Raw genomic sequence first — 16,446 nt, 5'->3', positions numbered from 1 at the left:
CACCGTTTACCTGTATAGTGATGCCACCGGTGGGTAATGACCTCTCTGATTTTAAGCATTGCACAGAAGCTCTCTGATCCGGTTCGTGTTCCAGCTCGTATGGGTCGTTCTGGCGGCCTCTGGCAGAGCATCTCAACTCTGGACGGGAAGACGCATAAGTACAGATAGAATTGTTTTTCTGTTGGCGAGAGCTTACCATCTGCGCTCCTCAGGCCACCCGTGGTCCCACACGGATCCCTTTCTCCTCTTCCCTTCTATGGCTCTTGCATCTTTCTGCCTGACACTCCCCTGCAGACACTAGAGTCCTTTACTTACGTACTTTCTCTAATCAGGGGCACTGCCGAGAAGGCTTTCTTTACCATCAGCCTATGAGCTAATGTCTCCGTTCTGCTTTCTTCCGGCCACTCCGCTACTTCAAATAACTCACGCAAAATGCCTGGGCTTTTAAAAGCCCCATCCGGAGAGACCGATCCCCGCGTTCCGAAGGCGTCGCTAGCTGGAGAGCCCTCGTTTCACTATGGAAACGGGGGGAGCTGGGCGGGAAACGCGTAGCGGTCCGGCCCCGGAGGAAGGCGGCGCAGCGCGTTCTACAGCAGGATATCCCCTCCAGCGCCCGGCTTCGGCCTCATCCGTTCCGAGGGCTTGAGCGGTCAGGGGAGTAAAGGGAAGGACGTTAAGAGTGGGCGCTACGGTGCGGTGGCTGAACGTCACAGATCAGCGCTCAAGTGTAATTGGCAAATGGATGCAGAAGAGGTCCACGCCAGCTAACTTTAATCAGTGCGAACCCCATGAGAGCCACTAACCTCACTGGCCATCAGTTTTGGGGCGGGGGGGGGGGGGGGCAGGGACTTGTTTTAAGGGCAAAAGCAGCCGAGGTGACGTGAATTTCGTACCGATACCGAAGACCGGGCCCGCTCTTCATCTTGCTTGGTGGTGCTTTTTAGAGGTTTAAACATTTTGTGAATGCCCAATCCGTAGAAATGCCCAAGCGCCTGCTCTGCTTGAACGTTGTCTCTATTTCCTTTTTTTCCAGTAAGGAAGAGGCGGCTTGCGGACTTGACCGGCCCCATCATTCCCAAGTGCCGGAGTGGCGTGTAGCGTGTGGAGGTGGAGATGTGCCTTTGAACAGGATGCCCTGTGCTAATATAGTTTGTGTTCAACTGTGGCAACTTAAAGGCAAAACACCCACACCCACAAAATCGTGTGGTTCCGTTCTACTACTGCATCTTTATGCACTAAAGGCTTTAAGTTAACTAGCGACTGTAGTTGAAGATTTAACCGAAACCATGGCTACCGTGAAGGTTTCCTTAGTGAAATGCAGCCTAGGCTCTAACACCGCTGGTCTCGTTGAGAAACGTAGTGTAGTGGCAAAATGATTCATTTCTGTATGGACTTCCCGTGTGTGGTGTTTCCGACATATTCAGGATGGATAGGCACGGACAAACTACTCCAGATCGTTTTAGAAGCATTACAAAATACTTTATTTTCCATTATAATCTCAGATATCTAGCGAATACGGCAGGGTGATCATTTTTATGGTTTCCCTTTTCATTTTAAGAAATTTCAGAATTGCACTTGCTGAGTTGATTAACTAGACGGAGGATATCGAGGGCATCTGAAGTTTGCCAAAGAGTCACTGTTTTGCGTGCATTTCCAGAGGTAAAAGGAGTAAGGCCACAGCTTTGTGGGACAGCGATTTCAAAGCAATCATTAGAATCGAACATAAAAAAATCCTCTCTCAGGTTGGAAAGCAGTAGAAAATGTGGGAAAAGCAATTTTAATGTTCAAAATGGCAAATCTTCCTAATCAGCCCTGCAACACTTTTTTTCCCTGAATTTTCCAGAGTCACCTTTATGTATATCATCACCTTGAATGTCGAGATTTTTTTTTTCTTCTTCCCCGAAACGCCTTCTCCTTTACAAACGGTTGGGAAAAGCCGTGACTTGACAGTGCCCATGCCGGGGGATTCTACTCCTCAAGGAAAGAGATGCCAAAGGTGGGGTAGGCGGAGGCGAAATGCTGGCAGGGTTCACCTGCTCTGCGGAGGAGCTAGAGCCGTATCGTTCACCTACGCGCTTAGAGCCTCGAACGCCCGTTCCGTCGTCTGGCTAAACGGACCCGCCCTTTCCCAAAAGAGCCCAGGAATTAAAGCTTTAAGCTGCAATGGAAAAAAAACCAAAAAACAAAAAATCCCAAAACCCACTCATCGGCCTGGTCCCTCTTAAGCTCCCGATTGTGTGTGTGTGTTGTGGGGGGGGGGGTGGGGGGTGGGGGTGGGGGGAGTGGGAGGAGGAGCATGAGCACATCTCCAGTTGAGAAAGGAGAAGGTGGAGTCAAGTCAGACAGCATGATGATTGTTGCTCTCAAGGCAATAAACTCAGACCGTCGCGAGCCGGGGCTCTGGGGATCCCTCCGATATTTCTCAAACCTTCCAAACCCATCTATGGAAAATGTGAAGCCAAAATAACCTTGTGCCTTTTACTCTGCCAGAGTGCCAGATAAACCAGTATTTTTATTGCATTTATAAGAGATTATAATTTAAGACACAGTAACTCCTTAAGGTTTTGCCCCCCCCCCTCCCCCCACCCCCAGCCCAAAAGCTGAACGGTGCAGATGGGGCTGCGGCGGCCCGCCAAGCGGGAGAACGCTTTGCTTTGGTTGCAGTTGCTTTCGAGGAAAAAAGGGGGGAAAAAAAAATGGCTCTCAGCTCGGAGAAGGTTCTAGGGGGACGGGGGGGCCAGACCGACCCCGGCAATCCCGTCCTGGGGGAACTTCTTTCAAGTTACCCAGGTTAAGACACTGGCCTAAAAATGGCAAGGTGCTGCAGGAAACCGGTTAAAAACCCGTGAGCCGCATCTTGTAAACCACTTTCTCTTTTCGGAACTACGACTGCAGTTGCACCGTTGTATCACTGGAAAGTGCCGTGTACCATTAAAGCGACTGATCTTCGTCTCGTGGTCTGCGTGTTTCTTGTCCACCCGGCTCAGCAAGCGTCCTCCTCCTCCTCCAAAAGACAGATCTTTCGCAGCCTCGGTGATGATGGTGGCGCCTGTTAAAGGCCTGATAAGGGCGAGCACTGCGCTAAGCGCTGGGGTAGACGCGAGACCATCAGGTCAGACCCCACCCTTGTCCCACGTGGGGCCCGCAAGTCGAAGTGGGGGGGGAGGGGGGGGAGAACGAGGAGTAACGAGCCCGGACAGCCTGCCCCGGGCTTGGGAGTCAGAGGTCGTGGGTTCGAATCCCGGGCTCTGCCACTTGGCAGCTGGGTGACTGTGGGCAAGTCACTTCACTTCCCTGCGCCTCAGTTCCCTCATCTGGAAAATGGGGATGAAGACTGTGAGCCTCACGTGGTACAACCTGATGACTCTGTATCTACCCCAGCACTGAGAACAGTGGCTCTGCACATAGTAAGCGCTTAGCAAATACCAACATTTAGAGAAGCCGCGTGGCTCAGTGGAAAGAGCCCAGACTTGGGAGTCAGAGGTCATAGGTTCAAATCCCCGGCTCCGCCACTTGGCAGCTGGGTGACTGTGGGCAAGTCACTTCACTTCTCTGCGCCTCGGATCCCTCATCTGAAAAATGGGGATGGAGGCTGGGAGCCTCACGTGGGACAACCTCATTACCCTGTATCGACCCCAGCGCTTAGAACAGTGCTCTGCACAGAGTATGCGCTTAATACCAACATTATTAGAGGTGGCAAAACGGGACTCGCTTCCTTTTACGCAGACCTTACGTCGGCGTTTCGGGGATCACACTTAAAATGCTCCTGTGTGTATCGTATGGGCCGGAGACGGACGGAAAAGATCTTCGGCCGTCACCGTCTGAGGGCTACAGAACAGCAGACGTGTCAGAGGCGGAGCGGGACGCCGTTGGTTAAAGGATCGGAAAATTACCGTCAGCCTTGGCTAAAGGAACACCCTGCCTCTCTGGCCGTGTGGGTTGGCATCACGCGTTAACTGTCGCCTGAGACCGTTCACAACGCCCGGGACGTGGAATCGGCAGGTTTCGGGGCCAGCGGGAACAACTGCCTGAAAGCCGCGTGGCGGAAAAGGTACCTCTCTCTCTCCCAGATATCGCGGGCTCGGAAACGGCGCGGCCGGCCTGGGAGAAAGTCCCCTGATCTGATCGGCACAGATTGGAGTCTTGGCTCGACAGCCCGCTGCCACTGTGCGCTGCATTGATCCCCACTAAAACCCGAACGGGTCTCAGAGAGACGGGTCATCTCGGGGTGGGGGGGGGGTTTGGTTTTTGTTTTTTTTAAGAAATGCAACTTACATCAGTGAAGGAGGACCCAGGGGCTGAGCGTAAATTTCTTTGAAGGAAGCCCGGATTTGGTTATTCCGGGCCACGTTTACCGTCTTGCGGCCCTAGCGTTTTGGTTTTCTTTCGGTGACGGTCCCGCGGGAACGGTTTGGTCATTTTGCTGTTGCGAACCCAAATGGGGCCACAGTAAATCGGCTCTTGGCCCGCCTAGAAAAACGGGCCCCCGGGGCCTCCTCAAAACACTCGACAGATGTTTAGTGCTCACTACTGTCCTTAAGGTTCAGTGCGTGATCTAGGTACCGTGGAAAGATCCATCATTCAGAAATAGAAACAGGTTGTTTCTATTTAAAAAAAAAACCACCACATACATACACCCCCCCACCCAGGATCCAGGATCTCTGCAACGTTTTTAAGCCGGAGGTTCCACCCTCGGGATACCGGTTTGGGCCGACAAAGATTTGATGACGAAGCGAAGTCTCCCGTTCGTGTTGGGGGAAGACGGTCGGGCCGTCGGTTCCCCGACGGCTTTCCGGCACGCAGGGCCGTGCGGCGGTGCAAGAGGTTGCTAGCTGATGTTCTCCAATGACGGACCGAGGTGCGATCAAGCATCCCTAAGATTACAGGTTCCGGGCACTGGCATTCGCGATTACCGTCTGCCGCGGTGCAATTTCTACAGCCAGAAGGGCTACTGGGGAAGCAGGGTCGGCTAGCGGAAAGGGTACGGGCCGGGGAGCGGGGGGGACCGGGGTTCTGATCCTGGCTCTGCCACTTGTCTGCTGGGGACCTTGGGCCGGACACTTCGCTCCTCCGTGCCTCGGTTTCCTCATCTCAAAAATGGGGATGAAATACCCTCACCTCCTCCGACTTAAGTCGGCAGAGACAGTATCGGACCTGATCACCTTGGACCCACGACAGCGCTCACCGCAGTGCCCGGCCCGTGGTGAGCGCCTCCCGGATACCACCCCGTGGGTTCCTTTTCCTTCTCCCCTATTTCCGGAGCTGGGAACTTTGGGAGAAGAGACTCCAATCGAGTTTCCTACAGGAAGAACGTGAAGATCCTTAGCCCTCAGGCGAGACCTGAAAAATAGAGAATTTGATACCCGGCGTTCTCAAGCTGATTTTCTTCACCATCAAAAGGGCTCTCTCCTTTACTGTCGGGGTTCAGTGGGGACGCGGAGCCGTTTGGCTGTGCATTCACATTCCTCTTTGAAAACCTTCGCGGTAGGACCTGAAGCGAGGTGGACTCCTTTCTCCTGACAGACGGGACAACAGGCCGTAAGACCTTTCTCTGCGCACCGAGAGCAGGTCAGGACAAGCTGGTGGCAAGGGACGGTGGAGCAAAGTTTATACTGGTCCCACTGGGTCCCACAGTATCTGCACTCTGGGGAGGAGAGGAAAGTCACGGTTACACGCGAGAAAGGCAAAGGCGTCCTCCCGTACGCACATCTGTCACTCCCACGCGGGGCCCAGCCGGATTGGGATGGGGCGGAGCTCCCGCTTCTGACGAACGAGGAGCTCTCTCAGGGCTGACCTCAAGAATCCGTGCGCGCGCGCGCGCTCATGACAACCTAAGTGAATTTTTTTTTTTTTTTAACCCTCTCAACTCACCACTCAGAAGGAACGCAACATTTCGGGGTTGAAAAGTGGAAAGAACACCCACCCGCTGAAAATGAATACGCAGAGATTCGCCTCTCCTATCAAAAGAGCAGCCGCCTAAAGGCTCTATCCCGCGATGGCCGCGGCTTAAAGCAGACAGACGCTCCCAGGTGCTTCTTCCAGGGCCGTTAGAAGAGTAAAATCGAGTACCCAAAGACTCCGCGCGGTTGTCCGGGACGGATTTAATCTGCCCGCTGGCGTGGCCTAGCGGAAAGGGCACGGGTCCGGGAGGCGAGGGTTCTAATCTCGGCTCTGCCACCTGCCTGCCGGGTGAACGTCGGGCAAGTCACCGAACTTTCCCGTATCTCGGTTCCCTCCCTTCCTAGACCGGGAGCCCCAGATGGGAAAGGGACCGCGTCCAACCCGATCACGTCATTCCTGTCCCAACACTTAGCACAGGGCTTGACACCCAGGAAGTGTTTACCCCACACTGCCCTTAAGATTGTGGAGTCAAAGGGGGGCCAGGCTGAAGCTAGTGGTAAGCGAGGGGGGAGGAGAGGATGGGGGCCGAGACGCTGGTCGAGGGGGATAGATGTAGAGTGGGAGGGAGACGGGCTCTTGAGAAACAGTTGGGAAAAAGGGAGAGAGAGAGAGAAGCACAAACTCTCTGGCACTCACGCCCCGGGTCACGCTCGGTGCGGAGGGTCCTCGCTCACTCTCCTGAGACCTGGGCCCTGATTGGGGGGATGCTTAAGCCTTTCTCTGGATCTCGCTCCGTATCGCTCTCGGGACTTCTCCTACGCCTCTGAGACCGAGTGTCCTCGACGGGGGTAGTGGAGAAGGCGCCTACTGAGCGCCTACCGAATGCAATGCTCGACACTAAGTGCCTGGAAAAGTCAAACAGGTGGGAGGCGGGTTCGTTGCCTACAAGGAGCCTGTACTACCGACTTATCTAGTCACGGTACGGTCAGTCGAACGCACGTGCCTAGGTGAGTGGGGAAAGGGGGTGTAAAGAAATAGATACAGAGGCACTCAAGGTGGCTGATGAGCCGAGGTGATCGGGGGTCTTGGGAGTTCAGGCTTGGTGGCGGAGGTGGGATTTTAGGAGGGCTCTGAAGGTGAGAGGGGTTGTGGTCTGCTGGGGGGGGGGGAGAGATGGAACAATCTGAGCCAGGGGACAGAGGTGGGAGAGGCAAGAGCCGGAAGGCCGGATCGAAGGGCGAGTTGGAGAGCGGCGTTCGGCAGGAGAATGCGCGGCGCATTCACGTCCAATTCTTCATCGCTTTTTGAGACCCCCGGCGGTCTGCCTTCCTCTGCCCCCACCTACCAACCCCCCAACGCCCCCCGGCCCTCAGTCCGAGTGGCCTAAGAAGCGGCTTTTAGGCCACATTTCCCCCCTCCCTCCTCCTCCAGATCCAACGGATTGCACTCAAGCAGTACGGCCTGGAGGAAAGAGCACGGGAAAGAGTCAGAGGGCCGGGGTCCTGATCCCGGTTCTGCCCACTCCTCCCTGTGTGACCCTGGGCAAGTCACTTAGCTTTTCTGTGCCTCGATTTCCTCAAATGTTCTCCCGTCTACTCAGACTGCGAGCCCCACACGGGACAGGGACTGTGTCCCCTGCCCACCGTCAGACCTCGGGATTAAATTGGCGTGGGAGGTTCCCGTCACTTTAGGTGGACCGCTGGCCTTTTCCACGCAACGGTGTTTCTCGCACGAAAGGTCTCCGAGAATCCGCGGAGCCGATACTAAGCAGCACCCAAACTTCTAGAGCAGGGAGGGAGGCAGCGGTTGTGCCCCGACCTGCCACTTCATTCTTCTCAGAGCACCACGGCTCTGCCTTGCCCCCGCTCCCTCCCAGGGCCGTGCAGGGGCCGGTTACTCGGGGAGAGAAAGGTCGTGGACGACGCAGGGCAGTAGGGTATGGGGCAGGTGAAAAGAAAAAAAAGAGGGTGGAAAACTGGCTTTAGACTATGGAGACCACTGAGGCATCGATCTCCACGCAGGACGGTTTCAAAAATATCCCGGATGGGCGACCACCTGCCGTTTCAGAATTTCCAACGGACGAAAGCCCGTAAACGATGGAAAGGAGCGACTTGGGATCCCAGAGTCTTGGCTACGACCCCCATCTTCGCTCATCCTGAGACGCCGCGAATGGAGTGGAGCAATGTCATTCGCCTTAAACCTCCATGCAATATTGATGTCGGCCTTACTCTTGGAGCACTTTAAGGCCATTTCCTCTCTCTCTCTCCCTCCATTCCCCCCGCCCCCTCACGCCCCTGCACACACAGTTTGGCCCCCAAATTCGGGCCGATGCTACGGATTCCACTTCGACTCCCAGTGATCATTTGCTGTAGCTAGGAGTACATCCAGGTTTACACCTCTCAGGGTTGTGTTCTCCAAGACCCTTGTGTCGTGGGAAAAAAAATATCACAAGACGGCAACTGGGGACTGAATGGGGATGGATGGTTCTAAGATACCACCCAAACTGACCTCTCGATACAAACGTTATCGCCAGGCCCACCGCCAGCAGGATACTTTATTCCCTTGCCCTTGGTATTTTACCGGAAATCTGCACGCGCGCACAAATAAATACAGAACACCGTAGAGCATAGAAAGGATAAGAACAGAGGCTAAGTAGGCCCTGCCATACATACAACCGGTTTTTCCTACATCAAATCTACCTGTACCAACTGGGGGACTGTACCGGAAAGCAGCGTGGGCCTACTACTGGAGAGAGACGGGACCAGGGAGTCGGAGGACTTGCGCTCTAATTCGGGCTCCGTCACTCGCCCGACGTCTAACCGTGGACAAGCCACCTGACCTCTCCGGGTCTCAGTCTCATCTGGAAAATGAAGTTTCAATATCGGCTCGCTCTCCTCCGTGACAGTGACGGCGTTTGTTAAACGCTCACTATGTGCCGAGCGCCATTTAAGAGCGCGAGCCCGACGCCGGACGAGGGACTGTGCCCGACCTGGTTATCTTGGGTCCACCCTAGGGCTCGGTCCAGTGCTCGGCACACAGTGGGCACTCGACACACATCGCATTATCATCATTACTAGACCCAGAAGAGACCAGGTTGTGAGAACACGCCTCCGTCGTGTCAGAGCCAAACTGTGTAACGAAAACACGTTAATGGTGGAAATAACTAAATTGCTCATTACAAAACTAAGGCACGTGGGAAGGAAACCAAAAACGGTCTGAACTGCTCACACCCCGCTCTAATGCCCTCGTATGACTTTCGTGGTAAGTTCCTCTCGAACCCAGGCCCCGTTGGTGGTGTTGTGTGTGTGGGGGGGGGGGGCACGCCAGGTCTCCGGAGCTGGGTGGCCCACGTGTGCGTCTCTTCTTCGGGTAGGGGGGTTCCATACTCAACCGAAAGGCAGGCCTGGCGGGACTGTACCCGGCTATCCATACGTGGGTGGGGGCTGTGGGAAGCGGCGGCCGGACCTACCTGAAACTACGTCATTACCGCAAGAGAGAGCGTAACGCTCGTCAAACACAAACAATTTCCCTCTGTAGAAGCCGTCCGGAAACTCCTCCAGGTATTTGTGGATGCCGCCCTTCAGCTGGTACACTTCCTTGCACACTCCCTAGATGGAATAAAACCAGAGTGGAATAGAAACGCACAACCTAATGGGAAATCCCAAATACTGCTACGAGACCGGACGGAGATTCTTCCTCCTGAAATGCCAGACGGCGGGGGAAGAGGGATGGCAACCCGGGTGTCGTCCCCCCCCCCCCCCCCCAAAAGCCCCCAACAAACGTGCGTTTCTGGTCTTGCCCTTCTCGGCCGGTCCTCGGGTGCGGTCAAAATGCCGCCGTGAAGAGAGCGTGGCCAAACGCCACCAACCAAAGGGTCAGGAGTGGTAACCGTGTGTGCCCTCATTCTTCTTTCGCGATGGCACCTGGCATACGGCTCTGTGGCACCGTACTCTCCCAAGCGCCTAGTACAGTGCTCTGCACCTACTAAGTGCTCCAAAAAACCCACAAAACCACTGATCGACCGGTCTTCGAAGTACTGTTCCAACCAGGGACCGCGCAATTCTGCATTACCACGTGGCCGACGGGCGCCTCCCCCCTCACCTGTGTGTTCCTCAGTCAACGTTCAGTGACCGGGGGCAGAGGGGAAGAGGAGGGGAGAGAGGGAAGGCGAAATCCTCGATCGGGATTCTCATTCCCAACTCCGTGACGCTCTTCGGTTTACGAGGCTCACAGGCACCGGGCTTCCCACCTCTCGTAGTCCCCGAATGGAAGCCACGGAAGCCCTCCGCGCCCCCGGGAGCCCTCAGCCCCCCGCGTGACGTCCTCCTTCACCCCCGCCCCCCGAGGGGTTCCGCCGCCGCCGCCGGCTCACCTTAGCCTTGAGGTAGGCCGAGCCCTTCTCGCAACGGATTCCTCCGGTACAATACATCAGCACTCGCTTGTCTTTAAAAAGCTCTAGGTTCTTATCCACGTAGCTGGGGAAATAACTGAACTTCCTTATGTCTGGAGCCAGGCAGCGCCGGAAGTGTCCCTAAAACAGCAAGCGACGGATGGCCGAGTGACAGAACGCCGTGGCTGAAAGAAGCCAACTAGAGAGAGGCGGTAGGCGGAGGGGTGACAGGAGCCATCGTTTGGAGAGGGGGCCGCCTCCTCCCCCTCACAAACACACCCTGGGACCGGGCAAGGGAGCAGGTGGCATTTAGGTCTTCCCCTCGACAGCATTATTTCTTTAATTTCAGGCTCAGGCCATTCAACCGCTTTGCTTTTCTAAGCTGCCGACGGCGGAGATGAGGAAGCCGCGGGTCCCACGGTGTTCAGCGGGCCGTCTCCCTTGGCTCAGAGTTTAAAGGGGAGCCTTCTTCAGAAAAAAAAATGGGGACAAGGGAGACGTCCAAGGGGCAAATACGAGGGCTCACCGAACAAGAGAGATAAGCACGGCTGGACACGGGAGATGTCCAAGGCAGGCTCGCCGGTACTTTCTTACCAAGTCCTGAGTTCAGGATCTTGAACTGTACCCGACACTGCTGCGGCTGTCGCCCCCGCTCATCTAAAGGCAGTGTGAGTATCATGTGCTCGGACAGCAGCCGCGAAAAGCCAAAACCGATTTCCTAACATGGGCAAGGTCAGTGAGCAGGTTTCCTCCTTGAAAACATGCACCGTTTCAGCAAGAGTCGATCCATTTCACTGAACATAAAACAGCACACTCCAAAAATAAAGGCAACCAAACTTACTATTTTGCTTTCATAAAAGTTTCTGCAGTCCAATAAAATGGTGTCATTTTGCTCTTGATTAGCCCGAGATAAATACTTTTCTACTTCCTTATGAAATTCACCCGGCGATAAATGGACTCCTAAAACCATATCAAAAAATACGGCTAAAAATTCTAAAAATAATAAACCCTCTTCTCGCTGAGGAAAGGAAAAAACCAAAAAAAAAAAAAAAACCACCAGCTGTCCTGGACCCTTCTGCCCGAATCTTTCAAATCTGTATCTTCCAGTTGCCAACTTACCTGGCTTTGGTCATCCCAACCCTCCCGACCAGTGTCACACTGTTCGCTTAGCCTCCGGTTCTTCGGTGCTCACCTAAAAGACGGCGGGGCCCGATTCTCATCACCCGGACTCCCCACTCCCTGCCGGGAAGAGGTACGTTTGAGAGAGCTCGTGGCCTTCCGCTCATCTGGCCAGGTACCGGGCGACTGGAGGCAGAGCGAGAACAGAGCTGCCGCTTAGGGACTCCCAGCCCCAGGACGCCTGGCTTATCGTCAGCGTGCAGGGAAGTCGCTGCGGGGAGCTGGAGGTTTGGCAGAAGGCTCACGGACTTCGCACAACTGCCCTAGTCCTTTAGCTCCTCGTGACTGGGGCAAGAGGCTGTCACCCCCCGGGCCGGACCGAGCCCTTTAGCCCAGCGCAAAGGGACTGGGGGCTAGTCCGGCCTCCCGCCGGCCGAATCTCCTTTCTGGGGGGGGGGGGGGGGAGCTCCGCTGGGCCAACCCTAAGCCAGGTCAGGGAATTCCTCTGGCCATCCTGACGACTTTCTGGAGTCGCGGGGATCCCTTGGACAAGGTGGGGAAATGGAAAACCAAAAAATAAACAAATGAAATAAGGGCCCTGAAAGCGGCAGGGAACTCCCGCTCGGGGGGCCTCAGGAGGCGGACGGAGCGGGTGGCCCAGGCCCCGGCTATGCCTCGCCCCCAGGCTCCTCTCCGGACCTCCTCGGCAAGCAGGGTTGGGAAAGATGGGGCCCACAGGGAGTGCCACGGCTGCGCGGCTAAGGAGCTGAGCCTCGCCTGTTTGCCTCGGAGGGGTGGCGCAGTAAAGTCCGACCCTCAAAAGCCCCGGGGAGCCACCTGACCGGGCCAGCGGCCCCCAACCGAGCTCGAACGGGCCCACCGTGAGCCTGTCGCGAGCGCCCTAGGCTCTGGATTTCCAAGAGGGCGGTCTACTGAAAACGGGACCCCGGTGAATTCCCTCTCCGTTAGAGGAAGTCGGGATTCCCGGGGACCGCTCCGACATCTCTCCCCCAAGGTCGGCGACGTGAGGCCGACGATGCGTTTCTCGAGCCTCACTTCTCGACAACCTCTCCCTCCTGGCGTCCCAAATCACCGAGGGCGTTTTTTTGGGCCATCCAAAGAACACGCCATCCTACGGGCCCATTCGACTATGACCGCGAATAATTCTGCAGGCCATCAGCCCTGCCCTAAGTCCTGACGTTCTCCAGTGCTTTTCTCATTCGGGCCCTCTGCGAACGAACCGGTACCCTACAGTTCACTTTCCAAAGCCTAAGTGGCAGGATCCGAAGCCAGATAACGATTCTCGCTGCCTCACACGCTAGGAGGAGGCCGACCCTCCTGAGGCGAAAGCTTCCAAGGACCGAGCGGCTCCCGACAGGGTTTCTCAACAAGCCCGCGTCTGGACCTGACCCAATTTCCCGGGCCGAGAAGCTTCCTCTCAAAATCTATCCCCACGAGGCTCACGCTGACTGGAGCGTTCTGCTTCCCGATTTGCCTCTCTATTCGGATTTGAATTTTCAGGAACTAAGCATACCAGGTTCTTTGTAGGAGATCTTGTTGGAACTAATACCCATGGGCACAATTTCTTCAAACACCCCGACTCGAAGGTTTGGAAAACAGTAGGCTCCTCCTCTGCTGGTCTACGGTGGGAAAGAAAAAAAAGAACCAAAAAGACACGCAAAAAAAAGTAAGAGAATGAGAATGCAATTCTGACGCCTCTGGGTTTGCCCCACCCGGGCTGTGAGCGGCTTCTTTTTTTTTTTAGATGGCATCCGTCACACACTTTCTGCGAGTCGGGTGCCGTTCTGAGCCCCGAGGCAGAAACGGATCATCGATGGGGTCAGACGCGGTTCCCGCGGGCCTCACGGTCTAAGTCGGAGTAGGATTTACTCCCCGTTTTACAGATGGGGAAACTGAGGCGCAGAGCGGTGACGCGCCTTGGCCAAGGTCATGCAGCACACAAGCGGCGGAGCCGCGATTGGAATCCAAGCCCCCCCCGACTCCTGCAGCCGTGCTCTTTCCGCCACGCCACGCCGCTTCTCAATCGCTCCTGGCGGGCAGGGAGCGTGCCTACCGACTCTGCTACCCTGCCTTCTCCCAAGCATCTAGCACAGTGCTCCGCACACCGTAAGCGCCTTGATACGCCGATACCGACCGATCGATACCACCAGGCGCAAAGGGCTGCGTTAAGCATTTGGGAAGGGACGACAGAAATGCCCGCGGCGGTCTCGGTGACGAGTCCCGAGCAGTCGGCTCGTTTTACGGTTCCGTGAAGCGGATCGACACGTGGCCTTGTCGGTTAAAAGGTTACGCAGGACCCGGAGGGAATGGATATCTAGGTTTCCACGTGGATGGGAAAGGGTTTTTTTTTTTTTTTTTTTTAAAAGCGCGCTGCTGGTCGACCAAGGATCCGCTCGGGGCTCGGGTTTGCGCCCAGATTAAAGTGGATGATTTCGGAACGTGCTTGGGATCCCGAAACCTAGAGGATGAGGAATAAGGGGGGGGGCACTTGACAAACTTCAAGAAGCACACGTCTCTCGGCGGGACGCCCACCGACACGATCCGCTTTGGAGGAGACAAACGGCCGAGCAGCGGGGACGATATTAAAAGTGCTTTTATTCCGCTTTCTTTTACCTTGAAATCTTCCTTACTCAGGATATTCTTAAACAAGGGATAGGAGAGCATCGCCTCCACATAGAGACCGGTGGCGATTTTGCTCCCACCCACTGTTCCGTTTATGCCTTCGGTAGCAATTCGCACCTGAAAGACCAAAGAAAAAAAGGGGGGGGGGGGAGGTTTAAAATCAGCAATCATCATTCTTTCGGCAATCCGTCGGCGGTCCGGTCTGCAGCTTTTTGGATACGGAGACCGCCGTAGACAACGGAGGAGGTTCGGGGGCGAGGACCGCGGGACCCGCGTGAAGGAGTCGATTCAAGTGACGGGGGTTGGCCTGGCATCGCTGACGCGCTCACCGACCACGGTCTCTCCGGGGTCGGCGGACACGACAGGTGAACGGGCGCACGCACGGGCTTCACATACAGAGCCCAGTCACGGCCAAAGTGGCCGCGGCTTAGGGCTGATGCTGGGCCGGCGCGGACGGTTAAATAGAGTATCCGGCCCCCCCGCCGGCAAAATGACACGTCCTCCGGCAGGCTACGACGGCGAGATCGGCTGAGCTCCCTCCTCTGGGCGAGAGGGCAAGCAGCCTCGTCGCGTTGTCGTTCGGGCCAAGCGCCGGATCGGTTCTCTTCCCCGACGCCGTGACCCGGCAGGACGGCACAGGGGAAAGCCGAAAAGGGGGTCCCACAACCCCGCGCCGCCGGGAGCCGGTGGAGAATCCGAGGAGCCGACTCCCGGTAGCGAGAAACACCAGGCTGTCGAAAGCAGCGACGAGGAATTCCCTGCGGAGGCCGGCCCCCAGCGCTTAGAACAGTGCTCTGCACATAGTAAGCGCTTCGCAAACACCGACATCATTATGCCCCTTGTCAGCTTTGTGACTGTGGGCAAGTCACTTCACTTCTCTGTGCCTCAGTTCCCTCATCTGTAAAATGGGAAGACTGTGAGCCTCACGTGGGACCACCTCATTCCCCCTGTATCTACCCCAGCGCTTCTAACGGTGCTCTGCACGTAGTAAGCGCTTAACAAATACCAACAACATTATTATTATTATGCCGATTGACTATTTTCCGGACGGGAAATCTAGTTAGGTCTCGGAGTCGGTCCTGGAACAGACATTAACGGGACCCGGCCTTTTCCATTTCAAAAAATCCTGACGCAAGCAGACTTTGACTCCTGAGCCGATGGGATGTGGGAGAGGGGAATGAATCTGGGAAGGCCTGTCGGAGGAGGTGGAATTGTCTTGTTTTTTAACCGCCCCCCTACCCCCCCATCACCCCGGATCGGTTACCGCTGCGGACTCACAGGAGCCGCCCGGTCTCTAGAGTTGCCGCCTTATCGGATGGAGAGGCAGCGCGGCTCAGCGGCGAGAGCCCGGGCTGGGGAGTCCGAGGTCGCCGGTTCGAATCCCGGCCCTGCCCCCCCGGCGGCCGTGGGCGGGTCGCTTGACTTCTCCGGGCCCCGGAGGAGTCAAACGGGGACGAGGACCGGGAGCCTCGCGTGGGACCACCCGCTGACCCCGTACCTCCCCCGGCGCCCGGCACGTAGTCGGCGCTTCGACATCAGGCTTATTCTCACTGCCCTCCTCCGGGAAGGCCCTCCCGTCGGAACCGCCGACCGCCGCAGGCAGCGGATGGCCGGAGCCGAGCGCTACCGCAACTCCTGGGACAGTAGGAAAGGGAAGACCGGGACGCTCCGGCCCACGGAGGGCGCGGGCCAACGGCGACCGGGAGGCTTACCTTCCCCGTGAGGTGCAGGCGCTGACATAAAGTCTTCTGCCAGGCATAGATCTGCTCGGGATCCTTGACCTCGCAGTAGCAATAGAATAACAGCACCTCTCCTTGGTTATTGCCATCTGCGCTGCAAAAGGGAAATGAGACGCGGAGGCCGTTTCAGGCACCAGATCACCGCATCCGAAGCTAAGACCGCTCCCCCCGAGGCCGAGCCCGCGTGAAGGGGGAGGCTGATCGCCGAGACGGGTACGCCGAAGCTGCCCGAAGTTTCCTCCGCCGGATAGCAACGATGACGTCGGTATCTGCGGAGCGCTTACTCCGTGCCCAGCGCCGTTCTAAGCGCTGGGTAGGCACGAGGCCCACGTGGGGCTCACCGTCTTCACCCCCATTGTACCAGACGAGGTACCCGAGGCCCAGAGAAGGTACGGGACTGGGCCGAAGGCTCGTAGCTAAGTGGCGGGGCCGGGATCCGAACCCGCGGCCTCGGACTCCCAAGCCCGGGCTCTTCCCGCTGCCTCTGAGGGACGAGCAACGCCTAATCCTAATCGCGGCTCCACCCCTCGCCTGCTGTGTGACTTTGGGCAGGTCGCTTCACTTCTCCGGGCCTCAGCTAGAAAAAGGGGATTAAACGCCTGGTCTCTCTCCGTTTTAGATTTCTCCCACGTGGGACAGGAACCGTGTCCAGCCTGATGACGGGGATTACCCCTCAGCGCTCAGTAGAGTGCTTGGCAAAGAGTAGACGCTTAG

The 16,446-nt window shown here is 56.4% G+C and overlaps 2 protein-coding genes across 3 annotated transcripts in view; one reads left to right on the top strand and one right to left on the bottom strand.

Moving 5' to 3' along the window:
* Positions 1-1,256, top strand: part of TMOD1 (tropomodulin 1) — a 94,252-nt gene extending 92,996 nt beyond the window's left edge. For both annotated transcript variants that reach the window (XM_029055211.2, XM_029055213.2), the window contains one exon: positions 1,034-1,256. In XM_029055211.2, coding sequence (XP_028911044.1) covers positions 1,034-1,098 — 65 coding nt within the window. In that variant the 3' untranslated portion in view covers positions 1,099-1,256. The remainder of the gene's footprint in view (positions 1-1,033) is intronic.
* A 4,139-nt stretch (positions 1,257-5,395) lies between these two features.
* TSTD2 (thiosulfate sulfurtransferase like domain containing 2) overlaps positions 5,396-16,446 on the bottom strand; it is a 34,269-nt gene continuing 23,218 nt past the window's right edge. The window contains exons 4-10 of the mRNA XM_029055209.2: positions 15,706-15,826; positions 13,985-14,110; positions 12,885-12,990; positions 11,073-11,191; positions 10,214-10,372; positions 9,311-9,449; positions 5,396-5,644 (exon numbers count right to left, since the gene is read on the bottom strand). Of these exons, the coding sequence (XP_028911042.1) occupies positions 5,412-5,644; positions 9,311-9,449; positions 10,214-10,372; positions 11,073-11,191; positions 12,885-12,990; positions 13,985-14,110; positions 15,706-15,826 (1,003 nt within the window). The 3' untranslated portion in view covers positions 5,396-5,411. The remainder of the gene's footprint in view (positions 5,645-9,310; positions 9,450-10,213; positions 10,373-11,072; positions 11,192-12,884; positions 12,991-13,984; positions 14,111-15,705; positions 15,827-16,446) is intronic.

Source organism: Ornithorhynchus anatinus, chromosome X5, assembly GCF_004115215.2.
Source record: "Ornithorhynchus anatinus isolate Pmale09 chromosome X5, mOrnAna1.pri.v4, whole genome shotgun sequence".
Classification (NCBI taxonomy): domain Eukaryota; kingdom Metazoa; phylum Chordata; class Mammalia; order Monotremata; family Ornithorhynchidae; genus Ornithorhynchus; species Ornithorhynchus anatinus.
Note: the sequence above shows the minus strand (reverse complement) of the source record. Positions and strands in the feature narration are given on the sequence as shown.